We start from the raw sequence: 16,200 nt of genomic DNA on the forward strand, positions 1-16,200 counted from the left end.
TAACTCAGCTAAAGGGAGTGCGAGGGAGATAGATATATGTTGACAGTTTATAAAGCGTATAACTTTTTAATGAATGGTCCGATTTGAAAAATGTCTTCTACATTTCGATAGGTATAAATATACACAACAAAATTGCATTTATACTTCTCGGAAATCTTTAAAGATGTGGGCGCAGGACCCATTTTAAAATCGTTAGTGGGCGATTGTGGGCGTTAGAGGGGGCGTGGCGCTCGGCTAAAATAAACTTGCGCTGCGTAGGAAGCCAAAGAATATGTGTGGGAAATCTCAACCTTCTAGCTTTTGTAGTTTCTGAGATCTCAGCGTTCATACAGACAGACAGACGGACAGACGGACAGACGGACAGACGGACATGGCTAGATCGACTCGGCTAGTGACCCTGATCAAGAATATATATACTTTATGGGGTCGGAAACGCTTCCTTCTAGCTGTTACATACTTTTGCACGAATCTAGTATACCCTTTTACTCTACGAGTAACGGGTATAATTACCTAAGAGCAAGGAATTTCTTAAGGGCAAAGGTTTAATCAAGCCATTTGTTAACAATTCAATGGATTCAAATTCAGTTTCTTCTTCCTAAAAGATGATTTAGATACATCGTTTCCATCACTAGAAACCCAAAAATATACTTTTCAATTTATTTACTAGCAAATATGCAAAGAAAACGAACAAAAAATCCCCAAAAATTACGCATCGTTTATTTGAATATTACTTAAGTGGCGAAATATGTATGAGGTGATGAACTCATTAAATAAACAGTTGACACCCAAAATCACTATTAAATGTCAAAAAAAATCACACACCCGGTGGATCCCATATATCGCAGCTCTCCAGATCTCAAACCACTGTGCCTCTCTCCCCCACCAAAACTTAAACTGCAACCACACGACTTCGACAACGACGTCGACTACCGTGGCTGCAGACTCGTAAGTGGTATAAAGTACGTGCATTTTGTAGATAATAATAAAATAATAGCAGCGGCTGCTCATTCGGCTGGAGTCGAGACTCTTGGCGCTTGGATCGGATCGGATCGATTCGAATCGAATGCGATTGGATACCATTGGGTCGGAACAAAACGAAGCTGGTGACTTGGTCTTGTGGCTTTTGTAACAAATTACTTTTGGCTGGGCCCGTCGACTTCCTCTACCCTGCGCTGCTCTTTGGTGATCTCGACCAGACATTGTCGTCGCCATTGTAACTGCTCGTTTTTCATGTTCTATTTTTCTGCGGCAATTGCTGCAAATAGATTAGCTCGACAGATAATTGCACAGAGAAAATCAGATCGGAAATGTATTGATTGCTTTTGAAAATCTAAAAAAAAACCAATAAAACTGCGAGCAAATGTTAGAAAAATATAAATAAGGCAATAACAAAGATACAAGAAGTTACTTGCGCGTCAGATTTTAAATCAAAATCTTTCAATCTTATTTATAGGTAAATGCTAAATTTATTATTATAGTCGGAACAAGATACTTTGTTAGTTGAGTGACTCTGCCTTTATTAATGTAAAATCTTAAGGTCTTAAACTTTTCCTACAAACTTTATATGGGAGACCAAATCAGTAAAGTTATTTTTCCAAGTGAAAAGCGGCCAGACAAAGGGAGGGGTGAGTTGCAGATGGGGCAGGCGCTTTTCCGTCGCCAATCAAGCGATCGATCTACTTTAAGGCAGCCATGGCCGCAGTTTATCGCCGGCCAGCGACTGCATTTTGTTGACCGATAAGTCCGAAGGGGGTTAAGCGTGGAGAGGGGGCAGCAGGGGCTTAAACTTCCAAGTGAGCGGAGGGGGAGCAGTCGAGTAAGTTCCAAAGCCAAGACCAACTTCATTTGCTTGCCAGTGCAAGCAAAGCGAGCGACTTTTTCAATTAATGTAGCCCATGGGCACGCGAAACCTGAAACCAGAAAATGCAAAAAGAACCCGAAGCGAGGCGAAGATGCAGAGAGGCTATGGAAAAACAATGCAAAAACTTTGTTTACTTTGCCAGCTTGTCTTATCGCTCGCTCCACTGGCCACAAAATAATTACCGAAGCCAGTTCTCGTCTCCCCAAGTGGAGAAAATCATCCGGTAGAATTGAGTTCTTTTAGGCAGGGCGTGTCCATATCACAAATCTCGGGGGCCTAGAGAGTCGGTTTCGGTCTTCCCAGGTCTTCGAGCGAGTATGGCCAGCACTTTGGCACTTTGGCTAAATGACTGCATTTAAAAAACTGTTGCCGACTTCCGTTTCAGTCGTTTCGGCCGTTTCACTCCTTTGGCATCTGCTCGAGGTGATTAAGTGCGATTCGAGGCGTGGAGGCAGATAATTTCTGATATTTTATAGCCCCGGTGTAGAGTTGGGAATGGTAAATGGGGAAACGGAGGAGCCGCCCGTCGAAAGAGGTGTGAGATTTGCGGACCGGGCTTGTTTTAACGGCACTTTAAGCCACTCAGCCGAACAAGTTAAGTACGGATAGATCGTTTTCTTACTTTTCTTTGAGTGGGTTGGAATCTACAGCCATGTCCTTGGCTGTAATGCTATGCGCCACCTACGTATCGATCACCCACGCATATTCTATGCAAATTGGCCCTAATCCTTGAAGGAGACGCCTCCACAAAAAGTACAGTATGCTAAATGCAGAACGATATACATTGTTGCAAAGCTGCTGCTTTTATGGTCAGAAACATTTCCTGTAACTGCCTCGAGATCGTCCCTCTTTCTTCCTGATTCTCCCCCAAATCTCCCCCGTTTTTTTTTAGTTGGTCAAAATCTGGATTTTGTGGTTGCGTGCATTGAACTTTTCGAACATTTCGGGTTGCAGAATCAGTTTCGGCTTGTTGTTGTTCTTGTTTTTGCGGCGGGTTCAAGTGAATTATTCATGTTGTCATGTCGAATCGGCGGCAGGCGGGAAGGTTCGAGTTCGAAGCTGCAAACGAAATTGCATTCTGCCAACGCAGCAGCAACAGCACACAGAGAAAAATTATTTAACCATCCACCTATAAAGTATTCTTTAATTGTATTTAATTGTATTTTTTTTTATTCCTATATTGGTAGTATTCCAAATTACTAGTTTTTAACCAAAATAAAATATTAAATCCCTAAAAGATTATACAGTTTTCAATAGTTGTTTGTTAAAACTTTTTTGCTGAGTTGTTGACGGCTTTGCTGCTTTGTTTTTTGGTGTCAAATACGGTTCCTCCTGCTGTTTTCCATAAAAATTCCCGCAACATGAGTTTCCCAAAATATATGCACCATCCACACGTTGTTGCAATCTCTCTGCTTGTAAGAATAAAAACAAAACACAATTCTTTTAATTAAATGACAAGACAAACTTTTGTTTAACCACACTTCACTTGCAAAACTTTATTTGTAGCGACAGAAGTTGTCATTGCTTGCTGAGGAAAAAGCCTCGCACAATGCAAATCTGTATACAAAAAACAAGAATAAACCGAAGAAGACATCTCACATCGACCATCGATAAGTGGCACAAAAGTGAGATATTTTCAAGTCCTTTGAGCGGCTCTTAGTCATTGTATACACATGTACTACTTCTATAGTACAGGCCCTCAGAACCCTGAACCTCGAAAGACGAACCATTTCCGCTGCTTTGTCAACACTTCAGAGTGACGCCTGAGTTTTAAACATAATTGAGAGACTTTGCATCGGTCCGTAATTAGTCTGCATTCAACGGAGAAGAAGTGACCTCATTCGAGACCTCTAAACACTCACTCTTCCCCGATTGTCCCTTTCTTTTTCCCTCCTTTCTCTTTGTCACATTGCGACACATCGCCCGGGGGCTATGGCCACCATATGGAAATGTTTATTTTGACAAGCGCACCCCCGGACGAAGGCGGAAAAAATGTGTCCAGGAATATGAAAAGGGGTGCGAAATTAGAATAACGTGTCACTCATATATTGTATCACGTAATGCGGCTAAACAAGCTCCCAACCACGGGGAAAAGCAAGGAAAAGCGACTCGCCCAGGACACTAAACAATTGCCACAGTTCCCAGGCTAAAAGCGAAGAAATATGACCAGGAAAGTGAAAACAAAGAACGCTAGCAAATAAACACGAAAACGGGAACAGGACCTCGCACGTGAGTTTTTTGTACACGGTACTTGGAGGTATATTAAAGTAGTTATTATAAGCATTGCTTTATTATTGAATAATTAGCTCAATTTTCTTTTCAGTTCAGTATAAATTATTCAAATATAGGAGGTATATTTGGAGATATTTAGTTCACTAAGTTTGTAGAACTATTACGTTTCCTAAATAATTTATTATTTAACCTTTAACCAATAAAACACATGTTTATTATTTATTTTAAAAATAATATCATGAAATATCATTCTTTAAAGTTATATTTTTACTACTCTTATTTAGTTATTTATATGCATAATTAAAGCATGATTAGCAGGTATTAAATGGTCGAGAGCCCATCTTAAGCTATTGTTGTCACCATTTTTTTGTCCGCTGGTTACACCCATGTAAGTAAAGTTTTTTTAATTACCGCCCACCACATAAAGCTTGAGGTTATGTGGGGGAATGCTTTTAATTAAATCTGGCATAAAGTCCTCGGACGTATGACATGCCATGACCTAAAAATTTGTTCAAAGATTTTTCATTCCATTTGCATATGACATGCCTGACAATTTTTTACGACCAGACTTTTTGGGGTCTTTCCTTTGGAGCTGGCATTGATAAATTTCGCAGCTGATAAGGCGGCTCCCCTTTTTTCAAGACAATTTTCACTTTTAGGGGTTGCTTTTCTTCGAGTTGAGGGGAGGGATGGCGAGATTGAGCGCAGGACCTTTAATTTGTTTGCATTTTTTGCGCATTTTGCGGGGATTTCCATTATCCCTCCCTCATTTCCTGCGATTGTTTATTTTCTCGAACCGAAAATTGAAATATGATAAGCCCTAAAGCCACCCCAGGCTTAGTTTGAAACCAAATCAATCAGTTGATGTATTGTGCAGCTGCCTACCGATCTAATCTTCTTTTGGGACCCTAAGTTTGACCTGAAAATGTAGCTGATCCTGAATCCTAATTGCATTTGGCCTGCACTGTTTCTACCTGCATTCACCTGAACCTTTAAGATCACTTGTTTCCTAGGCTTGAGCTAATGATAATGACTCTTACGGCTACCATTTTGTCTGGCCCTATTTCTACTATTTCGGTATGTATTTTTTCACAGGAAAACAAGGCCTCAGTTGGTGTGTGTTTTGGCTCATATAATTGTAAACACAGCAGGTTTCGAATTCTTGTTGTGCAGTGCTGTGTTTATCTCGTTTCAAGCGAAGCTCATTAGTAATGTTCGAAATTTAAGGCACTATCGGCGGAGATAACCGTTTCGCAACCTTCTTATTTCGAGTTCTTATCTGCAGGTGATATGATGGGGCGCAATTACCGTGAATTACCCCGAGTGATTGGCACATGTGGTTCGACCAGGGAAGGGCTTTGCACAAGTACGTCAAATTTACGAGTGCAAAAAAAGCGCGAGGTGCGAAATATGACTGCTTATCAGCCCGACGTTGACATCACCTTTTTCGAATGTGTGTAGTTTTTGGTAGTAAATTGCCTGCCTTCTGGCACGTCGACCAGACATCCAGTCGCCAAAACTGTACTTGCAGTTTTACTTGTTAAAATCATATAACGAATTTTAGGGGGGTTACCAAACAACCGAAAACGCAATATAGAGATGACGCGAGATATTTGAAACATTACGAAATGCGGTCGTAAATAAAAGTAAACTACACTTTCTTGGAATTACGAAGAATTTGTTTAATGAATGCAATTACAATGTTTATTGACAATAAACTGAGTTTGACTTTTAAACTCTTCCTGCTATAAAGATGGACTCTATAATCATATAATCTTTTTAATTTTTTGTATAACATTCAGTGGCTATAAACTTTATTGAATAAAGGCACAATAAATACTCCTATATTTGTATTATCTTTATATTATCACTGGTAGATTGTGCAGCTAGGCAAATAAGTTTTTAATCAGAGTATAATAAATCAAAGCTGTTTTTTACTTAAAGATAAGAAGTCAGGATTAAGTTAGTTAGCTTAAACCGCTTTGGATATACACGAACAAAGATAGTTTCACGATTAAAGATAGTATCTCTTACCTTGACTTGCCACACTGCTCCCAATCAGCTGCAATATCAGATAACTGCCGACTAGCCATTTCCAAATCGTCCTGCTGCTTTTGTTTGTTTTTCTGGCCATTTTCTGTTCGATTTTTTCGCTGATTGAACTGGAAACCGTCGTTTACAATCGGAGGTAATTTGAATGGCTCGGGTTTTTTTGGATTTGTTTACAACATTTTGGCTTTCGATTTCCGCAAATCGCCGATTACGTCTCCTATTCCTATCCTTTGCACCCACACACTCTCGACGCGACGCACATACAAACGCGACTTTTGCTCACTCCACTTTTGGTGTGTATTCTTCAACGAATATTGCTTTCGGTTTTCTTATTTTACGCTTTTCGCATCAATCGGTTTTTTATGTTTACGCGTTTTTGTTTTGCCGGCATTCGCCGCTTCTTGTTGTACTTTTAGTTCTTTTTGTTGTTGCACGCCTGCATTTGTACAACAACAACAGAAAATACTATCAACAAATTGCACACACACTCGGGGAAGTAGCGTTGTCTCGCTCTAACCTTCGCCAGGCATCGGGACTTGCAGCTGCAATGTTTTTAAAATCACATTTTTCGTGTTTTTATGTGTGAAGTAGGTGGTTGTTTCTTTTATTTTCGATTTTAGCTTCTTTTATTTTACTTAATAATTATTTTTTATTGGTTTTTACTATTGGAAAAACGTTTTTTCCACACTATTCCGATGTATACATGCGCGCAGCGACGTCGTCGCAACCGAAAAAATTACAACAATTGCGCGCGGTGGCGGTTTTTCAGTGATGTGGGAAAGCATCGATTCGCGCGATATCTATCGATGAGTTCTGACTATTGGAAATATCGATGTTGGTGATTTTTTGATCGAAATTTTAAAATACAACGATTTTTCAATATAAATAATAAGATTTAACTGTTTTAAAACACTTATGTTTGGATACAGCATTTAACCAAGCTTGGCAGAGCAGTGGCAGGCTATTTTCCAAAGGAAAGCGATATTTTGGGATGATGTTAAGCGTTAGTTCATTTTGTTTGTGGCAGCGCTGTCATTTTTAAAACGCGTTAGCGACGGCTGTCCATTGGCGCCTAATTTAAAATAATTTAAAAAGCATGATTCATAACAAGAGAAAATAAATAAGATAGTTTAAAATAATTACCGATACGTCAATTATACTAATACAAAAAATATCTACTTAAACTTAATTCTAAATATATCATAGTTTCCTCGACGACACTAACCATTTTAATTAATTTATAGATTTTCGTTTAATTCGGGAGGTAGCAAGTAAAATTACTCATCTACTTAAAGTACTCTAATGTCGCACTTCTATAATCGTTAAGGCAAAATTAGAATATCATAGTAATAGTATCTAATACTTAATCCATAAATAACTTAAGAGAGCAAGATGTATTATTAGAACGAAATAAAAAAAGTTAAACTTTAATGATTTAATTAAAAGATTTTAATGGCATTCCTAACGAAATTCATATGCTTAAACTTTTAGTCAGACTAATCTCGTTTAACATTTTTAAAAATCCTTTGACAGAAAACTTAATCCGCCAGCCAATGGTGAACCCCCCTCTTTGAAATGCAATTTTTTTCAGCTTTTGATTGCCACCCCCGAGCAACCTATGTGCAGACAGGTTGCGGTTAAAAGTTGTGGCTCTAAAAAAAAGGAATGTGCCAAAGGAACTCTCATTTAAAAACCGCCGTCCAAGCCAGCAACTTTAAAAGCTGAAAAAATGAAAATATCAGTTTACGCCTCGGAGAAATGCGAGTGCAATAAAAAATCTGTCCAAGGCCGACAATTTGTCGGATGGGCGGGGGCGTGGCGTCGAAATGATAAATTTCACATTAAATGCCAGCGCTTAAATGAAAGCGTCGTAAAAATAAACGACAGGCTGCAAAAAGGGAGAGGGCGTTTTTCGGGACTTTGGGGCCGAAAAAAGAAGTGAAATAAAATTCTCTCTTGGATGGACTTCATTAGCGTATCCGTGTTCCACAAAAAGTGGGTCAAGTTTCGAGGGCTTATCAAATTACCCGGCCCAGAGATTCTACGCTGCTAATTGCAGGTTTTTAAAAGGGGGCCCATTTCCGAGCCAAGCAAAACTGCAATTTTCAGTTTTAATTAATCCGAGTTACCGAGTCTGCCACTATTTGTATCCGCATCTCTGTGTTTGCTCTGTCAGTTTGAGGTTGAGGGCGACAGACTGAGCAACTTCTGTGCGCCCACCAAAACGCGGAGGGATTCCAATTCGGATGTGCATCTCAATCTCATTCAAAGCTTTTAGGTGCCGACATGAAAATTCGCTTAAGTGAATTAAGTCTGTGTGTGGTAATCTATAAATTAAAAAGTGGATTGCGCACAATGAAAATGTTTTAATACATAAAAGGTTAGCTGGTTTCACTGGGTAAAATCATTCTTTCAGAACTGGTTTTATGAAGAATGTTTAAGGTATTTATGTGTATTTTCTAATAAAATTCCTTATTCCTCTTACTAGGCGTATGTTATCGACTTCTGTAGATTGCGCGATGAGGTTTATATTTTCCTTGTTACATAAGATTAATAATCTTGAAAATGTTATTAAGAGACTATCGCTGTTTTAAGGCTGCAAAGAATTAAGCAACAGTTAAATGAATAAACTTTTAAAAAACTTGGGATTTGAGAACATGAGTTCAATTCTCAAATAAATTGTTGTACTTTTAGGAAGTGAGTATGGTGATCTTACCGGCACGTTGAAAACTATCCATAAAATGGACAATGGTTTCAGTATGTTTGAGTCCTTATTCAGAATTGACATATATTCATTATTTTATGTTCAGATTTTGGCATCGTGGTATTTTCGGCTCTCACAAGCTCTCACAAAATTAATCAACTAACTTACAGCTTTCTGAAAAAGTATGAACTTACTGAATCCGACATATATGGTATAGTTTAAAAATATTTTCCTGTAAATTCACAGTGATATAGTAGAAACTGTATTTTCTTAAAATTTTTGTGAATGGGGTTACCTAAACCCTGTTTAAAATAAATGTTATTTACCAAAAATATATTTAAAATGAGGTCTAACCTTTATTTAAATATATTTTCCCCACTTTGATTTGTAGGCGGTTTAAACTCAACGATTTCCCGGCTTAATTGACGGCGACAGGCGGCGCAGGCAGCAAATTGAGACGGAATAGCAAAGACAGAAACAACAACAACGAAGTACGTTAAATTAAGTTAGCGTCTGCAGGCAACAAATCTCGGTTTGTGTGTCTGTCCATATACTCATTGCGCATAAATCAAAATCAACTTGTAAATTTAATATGTCGCTGTGTTTTTCTTGTTTCCACTCCTTTTTTCTCGTTTTTTGTGGCGCTTGCCAGAGATTCGCCGATGATTTATGCTGATGTATTTTGAGCGCCAACGAATTGGCGAGAATATGGAAAAATAGTGGGGATTACAGAAAAATAATCAATTGAATATGCAGAAAAACCGAAAAACAAGTTGTGCCCGACAGAAAAGTTAAAAATCAAGTTTTTAGAGAACACTTGCATTTTCTGGGTGCTTATAAGCGATGTCAAATTTAATAATAGAAACCTATATAATAACTTGTAATAAAGGAACTTAAAACTCACTACTTAATTTTCTCTTAAATATTTATATTTATATCCAACAAAAAAATGGTAATACACACCAATTTATATTAGTTGTTGTCACGAATCACTTAAACTTTTAGAATGTTTTAAGCGAATGAAGCTAATACTTTATTGCTTTAAAAAGATGATAAAATATATAACCTTTCATATACTCATGAAGTAAACTTTGATTAATTTCCTTGTGAAAAGAGCTAATTGATAGGCAAAACGAGAAAATCCCTGACACAAAAAAACATACAAATTTAATTGTCACACATTAAAATTAGTTGGAAATACCCCACTCCAATTCCCCCCATTTTCCAAATGTAATTCTCAACCTGTAAACGAGGCAATGGACACTGAGTAATGAGAATTTCAGGCCCTGGCGACAGTTTGACACTTTCTTGGATGTTTTGATGTGGATCTGGGTCTCGGTCTTGGTCGTGGTCGTGGTATTGTGGTCGAAGGTCTATCAGTTGGGGATCTGTGGAGTGGGCAGTCCAACTTTTCTCAAGGAAAACAAACATTTTCCGCCGACGGATGTAGCTGCATGTGTGGAAACGAAAGCAAAATTAGGTTGGATTTAAAGAGTGGGGAGTTTTTAAGTGGGATAGGGGGTTTTCCCATTTACAGATCCACATCCAGACGAAGTGCAAGTATGATGTATGTGGGTCTGTCTCGGTTTTGAGTGCAGCGAGCAAAATAAATGAGTTTGTCAGCCGGCAGCGACATGATTTGATAATTGGTTTTAAAAGAAATTCGAAAGCTGAAGTTGCAGTTAAAGTTGTGGGGGAAAAAACAGGAAATGGAAGTGGCTTTGGCATTTGAGTTTTTTTTTGACAGTCAACTCTTATTAGCATGATAATAAAAGAAAATATTAAGTTATTTGCGGAAAGGAGCGTTAAGCCAAGTAGTGACACATGAGAGATTAAGAAATGTGACTAATTAATTTGCCTGAAGAGAGAAAAGGTTGATTTTATTTTACAATTTATTTATGTTATCCAATTGCAAATATTCCTATTAGTTTTGGCCCATATAAACGTTGGTTTATGACCTTTCTTGGGCCACAAAACTTTGGCCATTGACACTTGAGAGTTGGGTTCCTCGAAATTGGCTTAAACAATAAATGACTTGACAGGGTCGCGAAGCTGACTCACTGATGGCGGATCAGAAGTTTGGACTTTTGGGTGGGGCAATCTTGGGCACTCACCCAGATTGCGAGTCATTTTCAATGTTCGTTACGGTTATGTAAGACCCCCAACACCAAAACCCCACCCCCAAATGACGCATACTTGGAAAAAGTGGATATAAAATCAGCATAAATGACGAAATTCCAGATCGGTTTAGTGCCATATTTTAATTACACGCCCTCGCAAATTGAGGCCTTTTCATCTAAATTCTCAATGGTGGTAATTCCGTCTCTTGGGCGCCCATAATGGACTCATTAAGTTGCATTGCGCTGGGGGATGGCTGCTTAAATGCAATCTGGCTGTCTGCGGTTGTTTTGTTCAGTTTTGTATCGCATGTTGCATGTTGCCGGCTGGGTGTTGCATGTTGCTCACTGCTCACTGCTGTTGTCGTTGGGGCGTGCAGTTGCACTTGTCATTGGCCATAAATTAAAGTTCGGGCTCCCTTTTCTGGTGGGAAATATTTGTCGCATGCCAAAAAATTTTACAAGCGACAGCATTTTCAACATGTTGGCTGCAGAAATTGCATTTCATGGCCTGTCTGGGTTATTGGATCCCCATCCAAGATTGAAGTCCTTGCAGCTGTTTTCTGAAGAGGGAGGATGAGTGGGTGGCGCCAGGAAAACAATATCCTTGGCAATGGTCAGTCAAGTTCAAGTCAAGGCTAAGGACAAAAAGGAACAGCTTCGCTGAAGCTTGAAAATGGCAGCAGCTGGGAATTAAGAGAACCAGGAAAAACTAAAGAAATAGGAATGTTCAGGGATGTAAGCCAGTAAGCACTAGAGGACACTTGAATAGGCCTCTCAACGAAATAATTAAAAAATATAATAATATATATTAAATAAAAATAATAAAATGTAAAAAGTATTTCAAAGTTATTCTAAATATAAAAGTAAATATTCACACTTAAAACTACTCACTTTCCCAAAATCTCATGTTTTTGCTCTTAATTCTGAGGGCTTCTCACGAGGCGCAAAGAAATTAATTTAGGGGAGCCCGAACTTGTACGGTAAATTGTACGAGTAGGCGGACAACCTTGGGCCAATAAATCCTTCGTAGCTGTCACAAAATTCCTTGGAGTCCTGCGCCTTTTGACAACCTGAGCGGTAGGAGATAAGCACGAAGATATTCACTTTAGCGGAGGAGCAACTCCCTTCGTGGCGTAGACAAATTAGTGCAGTTTAAATTAGCAGGCGACTAATTCGATTACGAGCTGATGAAAAATGTTTCGTCTCGTCAGGGAGATTTTAATAGACGGCAGACAATTTTCAGGAAAACGCCCCTGAAGTTTGCACATAATTAAAACACAATTGGAAATGCAAGCAGACATGGAAAACGCAAAAAAGTAATGTTTATTTTTGTCAAAAAAGAGAGAATATTCCTAATTGCCACTGGAATTTGTCCGCTTTTCCTTTGCCAAATTTTCGCACAAATATTGACAGTCAGATGATAGAGATTTTGATTGCAAAATGCAAAAGTCTCACATCTCAGCCACAGGCCAAGAATGTTGAATAAATATTTGGCCAGCAAACAATAATGACTTGCTCTAAATGGAAAATGAAATGGGAGAGTTTGTTATTGGTTCAGCTTCTGGCTTAATTAAGTGGCAGGGTGAAATATTCCAAAAATGATTTACTATTTCGAGGGCGAAAGTGCATTAAAGCGAGCCAAAGATAAACACGAGGAAATCCTAATGACCATATATTTAACACACGGAACACATAGGTAAGTAATACTCGGCTCATCAATCATTCCGCTGTGTGAAACTTTTAGCGAAAACGCTTAAACGTGACTTCCGACTGGGGAGCAGAATACCGAAAGCAGAAACCCCAAATCGTGTGTTGATGTTACTTCGCCCCTAAGTGAAGTATTTATTACGGCCATGTATTTCTATCTATGCCAGCGCAAGGTGCCAACTCTTGTGGCCACTTCCATTTCGGGACATGCCCCCAAAATCGTCTGCTGAACCTGAACCCGGCATAAATCAATTATTTTGGGATAGCCGCTTAACGGCCGTTTTAGCCGCCGGCCTGCATTCAAAAGGTAAGCCCCTCTATCGTCCCCCATATCTGATGCATTCACATGCTCGCCTGCACTCGTAAATTGCATTGAACCCTTTTAAGCGTTCCGCAAATTCGATTTGACCTTTCGTCTGAACTTTTCGCTTTTTACAGCACCGTTCTGCGGGGTAAACACGTTTGCCACAGCGTAATTGTCCATAATGGGAGCATATTACATCGCTTTTAACCGAATTTCGTAAGTTATCAGCATATTTTAAATAACTAAAACCATATACTTAAAAATGAAATTGAATAAATTCACATATGAAATTGGCCAAAAATGTTTAAACAATAAATCCTAAATTTGGAATTAATTAACATAAAACCAGCAATAGCATTTACTTATTATCTCTAAGTTTTATTGTTTAAAAAATGCAATCTTGTGTTTTGTTGTTAAAAAGGTAGAAAAGCGCCACCTATCGGGAAGAGTGCTGCCCATCATGAGAAAGCTACTGGCGCCTTTTTCAAAATGGTAAGACCACCAAAATATCCAATAGAATATTACCACTACAGAAATACTTGTTTAACAATCTTTTATTTCTTGGAATAACTTGCAATATCTTAGAACGGATACATTTAATACAAATGATTGCAGGAAACGAGTTTTATCACTTTGGATTGCAAATAATCCAGTTTCACAAAACTACCCTAAAAATCTCGAACCTTTATTCCTATTTTCCCTCATTAGTCTTATTTCAGTGATTGACTTTACAAGTGGCCTGGTGGCGTTTCTTATCGCGTCGCTGGCACTCCACGCTGCAGTAGGACGCAGAGAAACAGCAGTCGAAGGCGGCTTCCTCCAGGCAGAAATAGCACCACTGTTTCCTCTTAACCTCGTCCAGCTTTCTTTGCATGGCAGCCAGCTCGCTCTGGCACTTGAGCAGATTCTCGTGCGCCTGCAGTATCTCGGCGGTTAGATTTTCATAGGTAACGGAGTCGGGAATGCCATGATTGGGCACCGGAGATGGGGTATCAGCAGCGGTGACATTGAGAAGCCTTCGCTTCTTTGCAGCGCCGGGAGTGGCCGGCGTCGGAGGTCTTCCTCGCTTGCCAGTCGTCGAAGTTTCCGTGGATTTCGTGCAATGGGAAAGGGCCACTTGTATGAGATTCTCGGCAGCGATGGGATCAGCATGGAACCCAAACAGCGAGGCGGAATAGTGGGACAACATCATGTGGCACTGCAGTTCCCTCAAGGCGGCACTGAGGGCCTTAGAATTGCGTGGTTTTATATGCGACTGAATGTCCGACTCTATGGGCGTGATATCACGTTCAGAGATGAGTGCCCGGGAATGTGAGCCGCCGAAGAAGCGGACATCGTACTTGATGGGCTGCCTTTTCGACACGCTCATAACCTGGTGAGGAGAAAAAACGATATAGTATATAGTATATAGTATATATAGGAATACCTACCTTGGCAGGCCAGGGTGGCGAGCCCGTTTGCTTGGCGAAAACCAACTCGTGCCGCTGGAGACAGGGCTTGGCGAACCACAGTTCGGACAGACTAGCCTCGTTCGAGTACCTATAGCAGTCCGGGCAGCGGCGGATTTCCCGGATATCATGGGTCACATCTCTCAGCAGCCACTTAGTCGCGTTGTACTCAACGCTCTTGGGCCCAAAGAACACGGCAATGTTGTGCTGCAAATCAAGCAGATCCATCAGAAACTCCGCCAAGTACGTATACTTCTCCGCCTCGATGTTCTGCTCGATGTCGGACAGCCCCAAGATCTTGGTCTTGAAGAGGATGCGCTTGATCAGCGTCGTGTCGCGTTCGTTCCAGTGCTTGGCCAGGTACTTGGTCACGTCCATGGAGATCCAGGAGTAGTGCTTATCCCAGGAGTATCTCAGCAGGCAGCCCAGTTCCTGCTTTTCCAGCTGCGGTGGATTGAGGAGAGCCGCCAGGGCGAGCAGACGGCAGCGGGTGCAGCGCTCGAGATCGCTGCCCTCATCGCTGTCCAGGCTGGGCTGCAGTTCGTCCTTGATCCTGGCCTGCTTTCGCTGGCGGGCGCCCTTTTGCTCGCTCACAAAGAAGACATCGTCGTCCCACTCGGGACTCTCGTGCTTGAAGAATCCCGGAGTGGCCATTGCATCCTGATTGATGTTGCTATTGTGATCGAGCAAGGGTTTTGGTGTGGGTGTCTGGGGAGCCTCCAGGTTCTGAGTGCTGCTCCTCGGCTGCTTGTCCGATTCGCTGACCGGAAAACGGTAGGGCTGACCCTTGTCCGAGGGCACCGAGTAGTTGGGCTGCTCGGGATCCTTTCGCTGGCAGGCCTCGTGAAAGCAGCGTTCGCAGGATGCGCACTTCCTCACCACTCCGGGCAAATGGCACTCGAAGCAGTAGGAATCTCCAGCGGAACTGGGCGGAACTTTCTGGCAGAAGGAGAGGGTCAGCCGCTTGGCCCTCGAGCCAACTGCTCTGGGCACCAGGATGCCCCGCTCCGTGGCATTTTTCACCGACAAACTGGCTGCCTCTGCGGAATTATGGGAGTTGTTATGGATTGGATGGAATTGGGTGTAGGTACTACAATTGTTAGCTTACCACCGCTCATGAAATTCAGCAGGGAGCGCTCCAGGACCGCCGCCGGCTGGCCAGCGCCCTTCTTCAGCTTGTGCATCCAAATCCGGATGGCCAAGGGCGGAAAATCGCTGGCCATTTCATCTGCGTTGTTAAGTTTTTCCTGAATGGAATGGAATCAATCCATGGCCAGGGGTATTTTTGTAAAGAGGTTTGGTCGCACTACGATTTTCTTTTTTTTTCGGGTACACCCTGTGTGGCGCCAAAGATGAATTTAAATTTGAATACAAGACAAATGATGGCACACCCTGTGTACCAGTTTTGTCCTCGTTTTCTGGCGCAAAAATTAAATTAAAATTGGATTAAAAGACAAATAATACACAGGAAAGAACTAATTTGTTTAATTACATTTATTATAAATAATAATTATGGTTCGTCATCATCGTCATCTAAAAGGGCAATTTTGCCCTATTAATAATAAAGGAAAAGGATTTCCAATTTGACAAAGCTGAAGGTTTTGCATTATTCTATAGATAAAAGTATTTTGAAAAAGTTCCATAGAGCCCTTTTTTTCCCCCGAAATTCGATTTGCAAAGTTTTTTATTGCTAGCTTTTAAACTTCTCAAAATTGCTTAAAAAACAGTTTAGTTTACGAAATATGCCATATGGATTATGAAATTTCTAAGAT

General features: G+C 40.5%; 2 protein-coding genes across 4 annotated transcripts in view; both read right to left on the minus strand.

Moving 5' to 3' along the window:
• fra (neogenin protein frazzled) overlaps window positions 1–6,903 on the minus strand; it is a 37,187-nt gene extending 30,284 nt beyond the window's left edge. For 2 of the 3 annotated variants that reach the window (XM_070212634.1, XM_070212632.1), the window contains exon 1: window positions 6,128–6,902. In XM_070212634.1, coding sequence (XP_070068735.1) covers window positions 6,128–6,227 — 100 coding nt within the window. In that variant the 5' untranslated portion in view covers window positions 6,228–6,902. Of the gene's footprint in view, window positions 1–6,127 lie in introns of all 3 variants that reach the window. The other variant, XM_070212633.1, reaches the window with a different exon arrangement.
• Window positions 6,904–13,516: 6,613 nt separating this feature from the next.
• LOC108055087 (zinc finger MYND domain-containing protein 11) lies at window positions 13,517–15,711 on the minus strand. The gene is made up of 3 exons (XM_017138290.3): window positions 15,537–15,711; window positions 14,411–15,468; window positions 13,517–14,352 (listed from the first exon to the last, which is right to left on the minus strand). The coding sequence occupies exons 1-3, from the start codon at window positions 15,649–15,651 to the stop codon at window positions 13,696–13,698; spliced, it is 1,830 nt and encodes a 609-aa protein (XP_016993779.2). The 5' UTR covers window positions 15,652–15,711; the 3' UTR covers window positions 13,517–13,695.
• Window positions 15,712–16,200: the final 489 nt, after the last annotated feature.

The sequence above is a fragment of the Drosophila takahashii genome, chromosome 2R, assembly GCF_030179915.1.
Source record: "Drosophila takahashii strain IR98-3 E-12201 chromosome 2R, DtakHiC1v2, whole genome shotgun sequence".
NCBI classification, from domain to species: domain Eukaryota; kingdom Metazoa; phylum Arthropoda; class Insecta; order Diptera; family Drosophilidae; genus Drosophila; species Drosophila takahashii.

What these genes read in the sequence shown, in the direction of transcription:
- LOC108055087 (XM_017138290.3), bottom strand. Translation starts at nt 15,651, where the DNA reads ATGGCCAGCGATTTTCCGCCCTTGGCCATCCGGATTTGGATGCACAAG. An exon ending in GCTGAATTTCATGAGCGGTG is followed by an intron (nt 15,469 to 15,536) that starts GTAAGCTAACAA and finishes ATAATTCCGCAG; the next exon opens with AGGCAGCCAGTTTGTCGGTG. An exon ending in CGCCACCCTGGCCTGCCAAG is followed by an intron (nt 14,353 to 14,410) that starts GTAGGTATTCCT and finishes TCTCCTCACCAG; the next exon opens with GTTATGAGCGTGTCGAAAAG.